Source organism: Pan troglodytes, chromosome 2, assembly GCF_028858775.2.
Source record: "Pan troglodytes isolate AG18354 chromosome 2, NHGRI_mPanTro3-v2.0_pri, whole genome shotgun sequence".
NCBI lineage: Eukaryota > Metazoa > Chordata > Mammalia > Primates > Hominidae > Pan > Pan troglodytes.
In genome coordinates, this window is record NC_086015.1 from 51,907,219 (window position 1) to 51,921,916 (window position 14,698).

A 14,698-nucleotide genomic window follows, 5' to 3' on the forward strand; every position below is an offset into this window, starting at 1 on the left:
GCTGCATTGACACTGTACCTGCAGGCAGACTGAGCCCACTGCTGGGGATGGGTAGTGAAACAGGGCTCACCATTAGGTCTTTGCTGGGTTTTTTTCTTTCTTGTTTTTTTGGCAATAGAGAACAGATTTTCTCTATTTGTTTTCTTTTTTCCTTTCATTTTCTTTTCAGTCTATGCCTGTTGGTAATTCCAGGTTACAGGCCTCTCCAGTGCCCAGCCAGGGATATGTAGGAGACAAAAAGAAAACCCAGGGGATGGACGCAGTGACTCATGCCTGTAATACCAGCACTTTGGGAGGTCAAGCAAGGAGGATCACTTGAGGTCAAGAGGTCAAGGCTAGCCTGGGCAACACAGCAAGATCCCATCTCTACCATCAATCAATCAATCAATCAATCAATCAATTCATCAGTCCCAGGGAATTCACTGTATTGCCATTCCTCAAGTCCTGAGATCCCTACCAGGTTTGCCTTCTTTCTACCTCATATTCTTTTATGGAATTATCTTCAATTATTTCCAGACTATTTAGTTGTATTTACAGGGGAGGAGCAGAAAACAATGAGATGATACCATCTTGTCTTGGTAGGAGGTTTTTGTAATGGAGAGCACTTTGTACTTTTTGATGTTTGAACCATATGTACTTTTAGTCAAAAACTGAGTATTTTTCTAGTTTTAAAAATGTAATGGGGAAAAACCATAGCCAACAACTGTGCAAATTTGTTAACGCCTTTGTTCTTTTTTTTTTTTTTTGAGATGGAATCTCGCTCTGTCACCCAGGCTGGAGTGCAGTGGCGCTATCTCGGCTCACTGCAAGCTCCGCCTCCTGGGTTCATGCCATTCTCCTGCCTCAGCCTCCCTAGTAGCCGGGACTACAGGCGCCTGCCACCACGCCCAACTAATTCTTTGCATTTTTAGTAGAGTTGGGGTTTCGCTGTGTTAGCCAGGATGGTCTCGATCTCCTGACCTCATGATCCGCCCGCCTCGGCCTCCCAAAGTGCTGGGATTACGGGCGTGAGCCACCGCGCCCGGCTAATGCCTTTGTTCTACAGCAAGCTCAAAGAAGATCTTACTTGTGTAACTAGCTGCCACTGGCCCCAGACCACTATAAATATTTTTCAATAAGTTCAGCATTTTTCAGTAAACAACATATTTCATAAAGTTGCATTGTCTATGATACAGGCATGCAGTAACTCGATCTATACAAATAAATGTAACTGTGCATAAGCAGAAACTGCTTTCTCTCTCCCAGAAGGTAGCTCTCACCAAGCCCTTTCCCTTGTCTCATGGATATATAAGGCAACTTCTTTTTTGTTTGTTTTGAGAACTGATCTTGATCTATCTCCCAGGCTGGAGCACAGTGGCATGATCTTGGCTCACTGCAGCCTTGTCCTTTTGGGCTCGAGCAATCCTCCCACCTCAGCCTCCCAAATAGTTGGGACTATAGGTACATGCCACTGTGCCCACCTAATTTTTGTATTTTTTCATAGAGATGGGTTTTTTGCCATGTTGCTCAGGCTGGTCTCAAACTCCTGGCCTCAAGTAATCTGCCTGCCAAGGCCTCCCAAAGTGCTGAGATTACAGGCATAAGCCACCAAGCCCAGCTATCAGGCAATTTCTAGAGACCACCACCCACATATCCCCAGAGTTTCACAAAAGCAATGTCTGAAGTGGAACTTATTAACTCCTTCAATGAACTGTGCTCTTCTGTTGGGTCTTTCCATTACCTATACTACCACTAGCTGGGAAAACCAGCCTCACATCACAGCATGACCTTCAATTCCTTTTTCTCACACACCTTCCAAATTCCAGTTTCACTTTATCTTCACCTGTTATATTTCCCCTCTCATATCCTCAGCGTTTCATCTGCCACTACCTGAATCAAATTTCTAACAGGATTGTTTGCTTTCAACTCTTTGTCTTCCAGTTCATCACACTTACTGAGAACAAGTAAATCTTCCTAAAGCTGACCTGGAGCTACTTTATCTGCTATCATAGGCAGTCACCACAGTTTCAGAACATGGTAGTGAGAGGTGACAGCGTGCTGGCAGTTCTCAGAGCCCTCGCTTGCTCTCGGCGCCTCCTCTGCCTGGGTTCCCACTTTGGCGGCACTTGAGGGGCCCTTTGGCCCGCCGCTGCACTGTGGGACCCCCTTTCTGGGCTGGCCAAGGCCAGAGCCAGCTCCCTCAGCTTGCAGGGAGGTGTGGAAGGAGAGGCGCGAGCAGGAACAGGGGCTGCGCGCAGCACTTGCGGGCCAGCTGGAGTTCCGGGTGGGCGTGGGCTTGGTGGGCCCCGCACTCGGAGCAGCCAGCCAGCCCTGCTGGCCCCGGGCAATGGGAGACTTAGCACCCGGGCCAGTGGCTGCAGAGGGTGTACTGAGTCCCCCAGCAGTGCCGGCCCATAAGTGCTGCGCTCGATTTCTCACTGAGCCTTAGCTGCTTTCCCGTGGGGCAGGGCTCGGGACCTGCAGCCTGCCATGCCTCAGCCTCCCACCCCTCCATGGGCTCCTGTGCGGCCCGAGCCTCCCCGACAAGCACCACCCCCTGCTCCACGGCGCCCAGTCCCATCGACTACCCAAAGGCTGAGGAATGCGAACGCACCACGGCGCAGGACTGGCAGGCAGCTCCACCTGCAGCCCCAGTGCGAGATCCACTAGGTGAACCCAGCTGGGCTCCTGAGTCTGGTGGGGACGTGGAGAGTCTTTATATCTAGCTCAGGGATTGTAAATACACCAATCAGCACCCTGTGTTTAGCTCAAGGTTTGTGAATCCACCAATCGACACTCTGTATCTAGCTGCTCTGGTGGGGCCTTGGAAAACCTTTATGTCTAGCTCAGGGATTGTAAATACACCAATCGGCACTCTGTATCTAGCTCAAGGTTTGTAAACACACCAATCAGCACCCTGCGTTTAGCTCAAGGTTTGTGAATGCACCAGTCGACACTCTGTATCTAGCTGCTCTGGTGGGGCCTTGGAGAACCTCTGCATCTAGCTCAAGGTTTGTAAACACACCAATCAGCACCCTGTGTTTAGCTCAAGGTTTGTGAGTGCACCAATCGACACTCTGTATCTAGCTGCTCTGGTGGGGCCTTGGAGAACCTGTGTGTTGAAACTCTGTATCTAACTAATCTGATGGGGATGCGGAGAACCTTTGTATCTAGCTCAGGGATTGTAAACGCACCAATCAGCGCCCTGACAAAACAGGCCACTCGGCTCTACCAATCAGCAGGATGTGGGTGGGGCCAGATAAGAGAATAAAAGCAGGCTGCCCAAGCCAGCACTGGTAACCCGCTCAGGTCCCCTTCCACACTGTGGAAGCTTTGTTCTTTCGTTCTTTGCAATAAATCTTGCTACTGCTCACTCTTTGGGTCCACTCTGCTTTTATGAGCTGTAACACTCACCGTGAAGATCTGCAGCTTCACTCCTGAGCCCAGCGAGACCACGAACCCACCGGGAGGAACGAACAACTCCAGACGCGCTGCCTTAAGAGCTGTAACACTCACTGCCAAGGTCTGCAGCTTCACTCCTGAGCCAGCGAGACCACGAACCCACCAGAAGGAAGAAACTCCGAACACATCTGAACATCAGAAGGGACAGACTCCAGACGCACCACCTTAAGAGCTGTAACACTCACCGCGAGGGTCCGTGGCTTCATTCTTGAAGTCAGTAAGACCAAGAACCCACCAATTCCAGACACAGTAGTAAGCTTTAAACTTTTCAGTGGGACATTTGAAGCTTAGCAAGATTGGATTCCAAACAACTTTCTAGAATTTTCTCCCATTATTTCTTGTCACATATGTAAAGACGGCTTTGGAATATTTCCTTAACCTATACTCTCTCCTTTAGAGAAGCCTCAAGGTGAATGAAGCGGGTGGGTCTAAATGGCTCAGATTGGTTAAGAAGGCTATGGGACCTGGTATAGAGTTGACTGGACCAAGCTGAGCCAATAAGATATAATTACTCACTCATTGTCAGTATAGACAAAGACATGGAAATGACAGTCATGCAACATCAGAACCCTGACATATATGGTGGTAACAAAGCTGGCCACAGAGCTCAAACCATGGCAACTCAATGCTATTCTGTCCTGGGCAGAGTTACAAGGGAAGCAAAAAGAGATGACAGAAGAAATACAGATTTTTAAAGGGAAGAGAATGGAGCACATGTGCAGGGAGAAGCAGAGGTCCCAAGAGAGATATACACAATGGCAGCAGCCTGGCCACATTTCCTGTGACTGGATGCCCTGAGATTCCTCCATTGTTCTTTTACCTAACATGAGCTGTCTAGGCTTCATACCTTTGTTTAATATGAGTTCCCTTGCCTGGAAGGCTTTCCCTCCGCATTATTTGGCATCCCAGGGTTCCAAGGCCCACCTCAAATGTGACTTCCTCCAAAATGTTTCCACAATTCACAACCCTCCCTCTGCCTCCCAGTCCTCCAACTGGATCGAAAGTTGCTTGAGGATAAGGATAATTTCCAGTGCCTAGATAGTGAATGCAAATGGTAGGCATGTTAAATGAAACAATCTTCATATAAAAGTTTTATCTACAGAGTGGTTAGCAGAGTCAGCATTTAAACATTTATCGGGTGAATGGATCGGTGGATTTGTCAGTCATCTGAAATTTTTTTCTATTAGCACAAACTTCTGTTAGTCTGAATTAGAAAGAACTTGTTCTGAAACAAAGTCTTCACTCATGATCACCTAGAAGGTATGTGGTACTGAACAAAGCACCTGGGGATCAAGAAAAAGATGACAAAGTCCTGTCCAGGAAGAGCTTACAGTTCTGTCACAGCTAGAAGGAAGCAACAGCATGGGACACCTGAATGCTTGTAATTCTGGAGTCATAAGAAATCAAAGAGGAACTATTAAGCTTCTTTGCCTCCATAAAAAAACGTGCTTTTTATCTCCATAAAAAACAAAAAATGTTTTTTATCTCCATAAAAAAACAAAAACTCAAAACATCTGTATGTCTACTACTTACCACTCCCCTAGAAAATACCATTTCTTACTTTCAAAGAAAAAAAGTAAAATTTCATAAAAATATACTGAGAGTAATAAATATTAGAGAAAACAGGTCCCAGGAAACAAGACTATTTTTTTTTAAACAAGCAAAACACATGTTTTAAATCCCCATTTACAAGTTTGTGAATTATGGCCCTTTGTGCTCAAACTGGACTCCGAGAAACACAAGCTTTTTTAGACCACCACAATAAGAGCTGTGGGGGGATGGGAGATGGGGAAGAAAAGAAAGGGCCAGGAAGAAAGACACAAAAGGCTGTCACAAAGACCGCAAAATTTAGCTGTTTATTAGGTTGCAAGTCTCTCCTTCTCTCCCTGCTTTCTCTTTCTTCTTTTTCTCCCCACAAATCCTCTCAAAACACATACAAAAAGAGAAAACTAGAAGCAAGATTGGGTCAAACATGAAGAACACAGAAAGAATATTAAATAGCTAGCTTTAAAGGGCTCTTTTTCAGTTTGAACAAAAGTAAAACGTTCTCAAAAGCAAAAACAGAAAACAGAGCTTCCACCCAGATTGTGCAACTTAATGAGAGGAGGTTAGTGCTGATAAACCCATTGTGAATCTATATAAAGTGACAGATTTTCAAGCAAGGAAATCAATCAGTTGGGATTGAAGGATTTAGAGCTCAGGAATCATCTGGTTCAAACCAACAGGGAGCTGAGGGCTGGGTGGATGGGGGATGGGTTGGACAGGGTGACATGAGGTCAAGAAAGGGGGTCTAGTTTTTATACCCACCATTCTCTGACCCCATTCCACCCCAAACTTGCATACTCAATTCACATTATCTGTCATGCTAGCAAGACATTCAGCTTGACCCTGTAAGATTCACTTTGTTCTCTTCCTTGCCTCACTCCCAGCAAGCTTCCAACACAAGGGAATTAAGCTTTCCCCAGGCAGTCACAGAACCCAGCTGTAAAAAGCTGCTTAGTGCTCTGCCGGTAATCTGTCACTTTGGTTCCTTCCTTGCTGTCTGCTTGTTCCCAATGGAGGCAAAATTTAGAAACATACCATCACGTGGGGGCTTTTCAAACAGGAACGATGGAGTGCTCTGGGTTGCAGTGACCTCAATTTCTTTCTTCCCTGCCAGAGCCGTCTGTCCTGGCTGTTTCTCTCCTCGCTGGCAAACCTGCGAGCATGAATCAATTCTAGTTTCACTAAAATCTTCCTGCCCTTTTTCCTTGCTGCTTCCTTCAGGAATCTGCTCCAGCTTACTATGGAGATATAATCCAGCAGTGCCGAGTTCCTTCTTCCCAGAGTTGCTGCTGCTGTTGCTGAAGTGAGCCAATTCTTCTCTCTTCTTGGCCACTGGTTCCTCACAGATGAAAGGAGGTATCTCTTTAGTAGACAAGATGGGCAGTTTCCCAGGGCTCAATTTGTAGCTAGTTGTCTGTTCCTCACCCACAGTCATGGAGCGCTTCATAGCAGGAGCTCCCAGTTTCCCAGGTGTAGGACTAGGCATTGGGCTACTAGGGGGAGGCAGCAGGCCAGAAGAAGGCTCTTCTCGGGCAGGGAGTTCAGGGTACTTATCTGCAAGGTTGACAGCTGGGGGAACTGAGAGGTGAGAACATTCAGACAGGGCCCTGCGCACTGCCTTTTTCTGCTGGGGGGCTTGGTTGAGCACAGCCTCCTCCTCGGTAGAACTCAATTTCTCCAACTCCTTATCATGGTCTCTGATGTGACAGCTTGCATTCAAATGTTCCTGGGTGAACACCATAGTGATTGGCGGAATGGTGGTGGGTGAATGCTTAATAATGGGGGCTGGGTGGGCTAGAGACACCAGGAGTGGGGACTCACACTTCAGCTGCTCAGAGTTATCATTTACCACCCCAATCACTGGGCAGCCAGGGGTGATGCTATTCTCCATCTCTCCCGGAGTTGCTTCCCTTGAGCCCAGAGAGCCTTGAGCCACTGGATGAAAGTTGGGGTTCCAAACACTGGTTTCCTGCTCCTTAACATATCTGGTAGGGATGTCAGCAGCCCCAGGGAAATCCAGATCTGACTGGCTCTTGGTCTCTAGTCCATTCTTCCCTGCCACCTTCCCCTGAACTGGAATGGTTTTGTTTTTGTCTGGCCCCTCTATGAGTCCCAGATGGAACTCGGAGGTCTTCTGGTGTACCGAGTTCCCCTCCAAGGGATGGCAGGTCTCTGAAATCACATACCTGCTCTCAAGGTGACCTGAGGCTGCTTGACAGTCCTTGTCCTGCATTTCAATGCTCAGCTCTTTGTCTAGCTTCCCCTCAAAAAAGCAGAGCTTGCTCTGCTCCAGGAAGCTGGCATTCTTCACAAGCCCATCTTTCGGTTGCCCGTCCATGCTGACATTCAGCCCAATTTCATTCAGTTTGCCCTCTGTCCTCTGCCATTCGAATCCGGCTTGACTGATTTCTTTTGGGGAGTCCATTCGGCACTCTGCAGGCTTGCCCTTACTGAGCTGACCGTACGCGGCAGTGAGAGAGGCTGTCTGCTTGTCTGAGAGCGACATCGTCTCTCCTCCACTGCTCTCCCTGCTTTCGCTCCTGGAGCTCTAATACCACCTACGATCACACAGAGCTTGCAGTGACATCACACCAATTCCCCAGTATTCATGACAAAATTCATCTCTCCCTCAATGCCCCTCTCTCCTCAAGCAGTTGAGTATTAAATGCACTTACAAATGTGAAAGAAAGGAAGGAAGAATGAATGAAAGCGAAAGAAAGGAAGGAACCTGCTGCTTTCTGCACAACAAAATGCTACTTTAATCTGAGAATGTAATTTCCTGTGAACTAGCACTCTGTTTAGATCTGCAATTTAAAACACAGTATGGTGCCAATCCAAGAACTAAGGATAGTAATTATTTTGGCTTTCACTGATATAGATATGTGCATACCCACACACTCATTTATCTGATACCATGCCCACCCTTCCACATTCACCCACTCAGAAAACTGTTTTAAAAATAACCGAGACTCATTTGCCAATCCCCAGCTATAACCCCGAAGAACAATGAATCCAGGAAATTGTTCAAAATTGGACGAAAAAAAAAAAAAAAAAAAAACACCTTAACGTAGTATTAAGATTGCAGGCATTCATTCTCAGAGGAAGAGTGGGTTTGCTGTCATAGCAACTTATCAAACTAACTTGAAAACTGACTTGAGTGGTGTCCCCAAAACCCGTAAGAGCTCCATCTGTAGCTCTGCATAATGGAAGAGTTTAATAAAGGGTTCATTTAAAGACTTCAGTGATCAGGGCTTTGGGGATAGATATTCTAATTATAAGACCTTTGTGTGACAACATACCCCTTATGCATTTACGCCTGTCCCTGCCCCCACTTGGTTCCTTGGATGAGCTGGGTTGCTCCCTCCACTACCAAGCCCTGCTCTTTCCAGCCTAATAATCTGTTAGGTGTCATGTGAACACACTGGGGGCAGTGCATCTTTCTCTGACCTCCAGACTTAGGGACTCTAACAATTGTAGCTTGGAGTTTTCCCCACTCACCAGAGCTTACTGCCCCCATTTAACTCAGCATGGTCCTTTGCTGCCCTGGGCTTTGAGCTCATAAATTGTATATTCAAACTGAAGGAACCATAAAACAAAACTGTGAGAAAAAAATTACACTATAAGGACAGGCTATACTCTTACTTTGAACAAAGCTGATTTTTCTTGTCTAGCTGTAAGTTACTGTCTTGCAATAACATAGCATACTGGAAATATTCTATCAGAAATCCAAGAGAAGTCTTTTTCCAAGATGAAGAAAAGATTTAGATTGCTTTTTTTTTTTAAAAAAAGGCCATTTGCCATAAACTGCAATGATTTGATTACAGTTTTTAAACAATGCCTTTAGAAAAAAGGGCAAGTTAAGATTGTTCTTTGGTCTATAAAATGTAAAGAAATTACCAAGGTCCGCATAGGAAAGCTTGCTAAACTGTAGCCTCTGTCCCCAAGAACTCACCTTCTCTATTTATACCACTCAAGTTCCCAACAAGAGTACAAGGATCAACCTTATATACCTTTTCCATTACCTTCAGTACCTGACACAGGGCTACATTCATGATCATGAGTGGCAATGTTGCAATGCTGAAAAAAAAAAAAACTGAACATGAACTGAGCCTCATATACATTTCTTCCCCTTGATCTTGAGCTGTTTAGTAACAATACATGACAAAGCACAATACAGATTAACTGGCAAGGAACCTGGTTTCCATACTCTATGGCAAAGATCTTGCTAAGGAAAAGGAAGTGAGGTATAACAAAATGAAGAATGCCAGGAGAATCATGATTTTAATTAGTAACAAGAAAAAACATGATTGGCCGGGTGTGGTGGCTCACGCCTGTAATCCCAGCACTTTGGGAGGCCAAGGCAGGTGGATCACGAGGTCAGGAGATCGAGACCATCCTGGCTAACATGGTGAAACCCCGTCTCTACTAAAAAATACAAAAAATTAGCTGGGCGTGGTGGTGGGTGCCTGTAGTCCCAGCTACTCAGGAGGCTGAGGCAGGAGAATGGCGTGAACCCACGAGGCGGAGCTTGCAGTGAGCTGAGATCGCGCCACTGCACTCCAGCCCGGGCGACAGAGCAAGACTCCGTCTCAAAAAAGAAAAAATATGAGGCGAGATTGGGTACAGAAAGGCCTTGGTAATACAACATAGTTGAATTCTTGCTTTCTTATCTTTTTTATACATATAATTGAATAATATAATTAAGTATGTACAATATGTGAGGAAAATTATGAAAGTCTGGAGATGGCTGGGTGCCATGGCTCACACCTGTAATCCCAGCACTTTGGGAGGATGAGGTGGGCAGATTGCTTGAGCCCAGGAGTTTGAGACCAGCCTGGGCAACATGGCAAAACCCTGTCTCTACAAAGAGTACAAAAATTTAGGTGGGCATGGTGATACACAATTGTGGTCCCAGCTACTCAGAAGGCTGAGGTGGGAGAATTGCCTGAGCCCAGTAAGTCAAGGCTGCAGTGGGCCGTGATCACATCACTGCACTCCAGCCTGGGTGAGAGGAAACCCTGTCCAAAAAAAAAAAAAAGGGGGTGAGGAAGATATTGTTGTAATACAGTCTGAATATACCAGAGGAAAACTCTGGAAAATACCTTAGAAATCAGGTAAGCCTCAACAACCCCATTCTCTGTAAACTAGTCACCCCCCACAAACGACACACACATATACACCCTCAATTTACTGACATGGTGGGGAAAAATTAATTTGACTTTGAGTCAGAAGGCCAGATTTTAAAATCTGTGTCACTTAATAGTTAAGAGTCTTAGAAATTCATTTAACTGCTCTTAGCTTCAGTTTCTTCCTCTATAAAAGGAGGGGAATCTTTAAGGTGCTCTTGGATTCAGTTTTACCACTTTCACTTCTGAAGTTGAAACAGCTATTCAAGTAATCACAGGCCCACTGCTATGTCCAGCTCAAAGTATGACTTCAACCTGGGACTCCACTAGGCAGTATCTTCAGTAACCTTTCTGTCTCATGCGGGAGTGCTGCCTATTGGCAGAGGCATGACTGGGCATGGCGGACGTTGCAGCATGTCTGAAGAAAGTGGTAGTTGGCCCTTATATTCTGAAGAAGCGGAAAATACCAAGGCAAAGAACAAGCATAGAAACTTGTTCCTTATAGCCAAATTATTTTTAGTTCTGGCCAGCCTACCCAGACCCACTTCACTAGTTCATCCCTACCCAACAGCTAAGGCAATAACTAAAATTACAGGTCTCTGCTACCTTCAGATATCACATATTCTGCCTCAGTAATTCTATCCATAAACAGCAGACTGCAAAATGTGAACCAGCCAAAAGACCAAGAGCAGAAACCAGAAGAATGAAGCTAGTCAGGCACAAAGAAGTGCATATTCCAGACTACAGTTCATACTGTATAGATCAGAAATGTGGTCAAACTGAAAAAATATAATTATGAGGTCAACATCTAGCAACTGGGCCAAGCACTGGCTTCATAGTTACAAGGCTCAGGAGACAGAGAGTTGAAAGAAGCAATCTGGGGAGGGGGGCGGTCAGAACAAGAAGTTCAAGCCCATAGAAGGGGCGAGTACCCAAGACATCATGTCAGCCAGGTGCTCAGGCATACAGATAAGTTTGGTGGTCACCCAGGGGTCTGAGTACAACAAAACACATAGCCGTGAGGATTGAGGGAATATATATAAAAAGCATTTGACAAAGTAGTTAAAACACACAAATACATAATGTATCTACTGATGCTAGCTTTAAAAAAACAACCAAGAAGGCCGGGTGCGGTGGCTCACGCCTGTAATCCCAGCTCTTTGGGAGGCCGAGGCGGGAGGATCGCCTGAGGTTGGGAGTTTGAGACCAGCCTGAACAACATGGAGAAACCCCGTGTCTACTAAAAATACAAAATTAGCCGGGCATGGTGGCGCATGCCTGTAATCCCAGCTACTCGGGAGGCTGAGGCAGGAGAATCACTTGAACCCGGGAGGCAGAGGTTGCAGTGAGTGGAGATCATGCCATTGCACTCTAGCCTGGGCAACAAGAGCGAAACTCCATCTCCAAACAAACAAACAAAAAAACAACCAAGAAACTGTACATATATATATATGAAGTAGGTTTTCCTACTCCCTATAGGGAATCTGATGTGTAGTAATAATAACAACAACAACAACAAAAGTGAGAAAGCCTAAGTCCCTGGACTGGAGAACTGCTGCACTCTGGTAAAGACAGACAAAAACAAAACAAAACAACCACTACTACTCACAAGAAACAACATATAAATCGTAATTGCAATCACTAACAGATAAGAGAAAAAGAAAAGCTAAATTTCAAAATCTGGGGCACTGCCTAAGGAAAGTAAATAACCTATTCCCTGAATCCCTTTTAGGACAAGGGTCCATTATATCCATCAACAGTACTGCAAAGACACTAAAGTATGTGTGACAGTACAGAGTCAGAATGCTGGGGCTTCCCTAACAGACCCCTCATTTTATAGAGGAACAAAATGGTGTCCGGAGAAAAAAAGTGGTTTGCCCATGATCAAATGGTGAAAACTTAATGGAAAAGCCACAAAGAAGATGCTAGGTTTCTGACTGCCAGTCTTCCCAAACCGCTGAGCAAAAATTAATCTTAGTCACTAGATGACTCTCCTTTTTGATGTATCTTTTTTTGAGAGGGGGTCTCGCTTTGTTGCCCAGGCTGGAGTGCAGTGGCGTGATCTCGGCTAACTACAACCTCTGCCTCCCAGGCTCAAGCGATTCTCCTGCCTCAGCTTCCGGAGTAGCTGGGATTACAGGCCCACACCACCACACCTGACTAATTTTTGTATTTTTAGTAGAGACAGGGTTTCACGATGTTGGCCAGCCTGGTCTCGAACTTCTGACGTCAGGTGATCTGCCCAACTCGGCCTCCCCAAGTGCTGGGATTACAGCTGTGGGCATTGCGCTCGGCCAATGTATCTTTTTTGTGATCATTGAAGTACTTCAAACTTTAATTTGGAATTATAATTTAATTCTTTTGTGATCACTCCAAAACTCCCAAATTAATACACAGTATGCATACACATGTGTGTGTATGTATGTGTGTTTAGGGGAGCAAACGCGTGTTTGAAATAAGGGAGAAAAAGAGGCAATGCACTTGGTTTCGGTGTTTACTTTATATCTTAAGAACGGTCTTGTTTGAGGCCGGGAGTAGTGGCTCATGCCTATAATCTCAGTACTTTGGGAGGTCGAGGCGGGCGGATCACAAGGTCAGGAGTTCGAGACCAGCCTGGCCAACATGGTGAAACCCTGTCTCTACTAAAAAAAGATACAAAAAATTAGCCGGGCGTGGTGGCAGGTACCTGTAATCCCAGCTACTCGGGAGTCTGAGGCAGGAGAATCGCTTGAACCTGGGAGGTGGAGGCTGCAGTGAGCTGAGATCCCACCACTGCACTCCAGGCCAGGCGACAGAGTGAGACTCCATATCGGGGGGGAAAAAAAAAAAAAAGAAAGAATGGTCCTGCTTTAATTATGCAAAGAGTGAGTAAGATGTGGGTGACTTATTCCTTAGCAAACTTCTGTTTCTAATTTCCAGTCTTAAGAGAACTTAGATTTATGTTAATATCTTTCTATGGTGCCTTAGCACTGTAAGTTTCCTTTCATGTGGCTTCTGAGTAGGAAGACAGATTCAGCCTCACTAAGAAAAAGCAGAGAACCAGACGCTTTTATAGAGGGGAAGGGACAGAGTAGCTTCTAGTTGCATTACGCTAGGCTGGGCATGGTGGCTCACCCCTGTAATCCCAGCACGTTGGAAGGCAGAGGCAGGTGGATCATGAGGTCAAGAGATCGAGACCATCCTGGCCAACGTGATGAAACCCTGTCTCTACTGAAAATACAAAAATTAGCTGGGCGTGGTGGCACGCACCTGTAGTCCCAGCTACCCGGGAGGCTGAGGCAGGAGAATTGCTTGAATCTGGGAGGCAGAGGTTGCAGTGAGCCGAGATCGCGCCACTGCACTCCAGCCTGCCAACAGGGCGAGACTCCGCCTCAAAAAAAAAAAAAAAAAAAGATTACACTATTGCTTTTGCAAGGTATACAAAGATATTAAATGGAAGAAGAATTAATGGCTTTGTTGCACCCCAAATGAGGTGAATGCCACCTGGATGACAAATGATGGGGAAACCCTAGTATAGAATAATTAGTAAAACTCAAGAAAGACTGGGCATAGTAGCCCACGCCTGTAACACCAGCACTTTAGAAGGGTTAGGTGGGAGGACCACTTGAGGCCAAGAGTTCAAGAGCCTGGGCAACATAGCAGGACCCACATCTATACAAAAAAAATAAGAAAAAAAATTTTTTTAGCCAGGTGTGGTGGTGCATGCCCATAGTACTAGCTACTTGGGAGGCTGAAGGAGGAGGATCACTTAAACCTAAGAGTCTGAGGCTGCAGTGAGTGAACTATGATCACGCCACTGCACTCCAGCCTGAGTGACAGAGACCTTGTTTAAAAACAAAACAAAACAACCCACAAAACACCCTGAGAATGGCCAGTTCAGTACTCCAGTCCAAATAAGAATTACAGACATAATCTCAATCAGGGATGCAGATTTATCCACAGGAAATAGCCACAGCAAGAAACTCCAATCTCCCAGCCACTGTAAAATTATATCAAGTTGGTGGATGAGATAAATACATGAAGTTTGAAAAGGGTGAGCCTGCCTAGGTAAAAAGAAACACACTTAAGAACCAGAAGGACTAAGTCCTCGATTCAGCTGCCACTGGGATTCCTTGTCTCTAGGTTCTTCCTCCCCAGGAGCTAGGATTACAGGTGTCCCAGCTAATCACCACACCCAGCTAATTTTTGTATTTTTAGTATACACAGGGTTTCACTATGTTGGCCAGGCTAATCTGGAACTCCTAACCTCAGGTGATCCTCCTGCCTCAGCCTCCCAAAGTGCTGGGATTACAAGTGTGAACCACCGCACCCGGCCCCTTGCCTCTAGGTCCTATTCCTACTCACTCACCTCTGCAAAGTCTCTTTGAACCCCTCCTGAGTTCTTTATATTATCATAATACTCTATCTCTTTTTAGAATTTAGAAACCACACTGTAATCTTTTATTTATATGACTTTCCCAGGAGCTTCTAGAAGGTAGGAATGTGAACTGTGCATTTGTGCCATGTGGGTGCACTGCACAGTGGTTGACTCACAGTAAATAAGCTTTCAAAAAAGATCTGCTCAGTGAAAGGATGGGTAGTTTCCT

At 45.6% G+C, this 14,698-nt stretch overlaps 2 protein-coding genes across 48 annotated transcripts in view; both read right to left on the reverse strand.

The window, feature by feature from the left end:
- MAP4 (microtubule associated protein 4) overlaps positions 1–14,698 on the reverse strand; it is a 232,064-nt gene that overhangs the window by 34,260 nt on the left and 183,106 nt on the right. The window lies entirely within an intron of this gene.
- Positions 1,465–9,060, reverse strand: LOC107970637 (uncharacterized). Its single transcript, XM_016941011.4, has 2 exons — positions 6,022–9,060; positions 1,465–4,475 (listed from the first exon to the last, which is right to left on the reverse strand). Exons 1-2 carry the CDS (start codon positions 7,490–7,492, stop codon positions 4,276–4,278), a joined length of 1,671 nt encoding a protein of 556 aa, XP_016796500.1. The 5' UTR covers positions 7,493–9,060; the 3' UTR covers positions 1,465–4,275.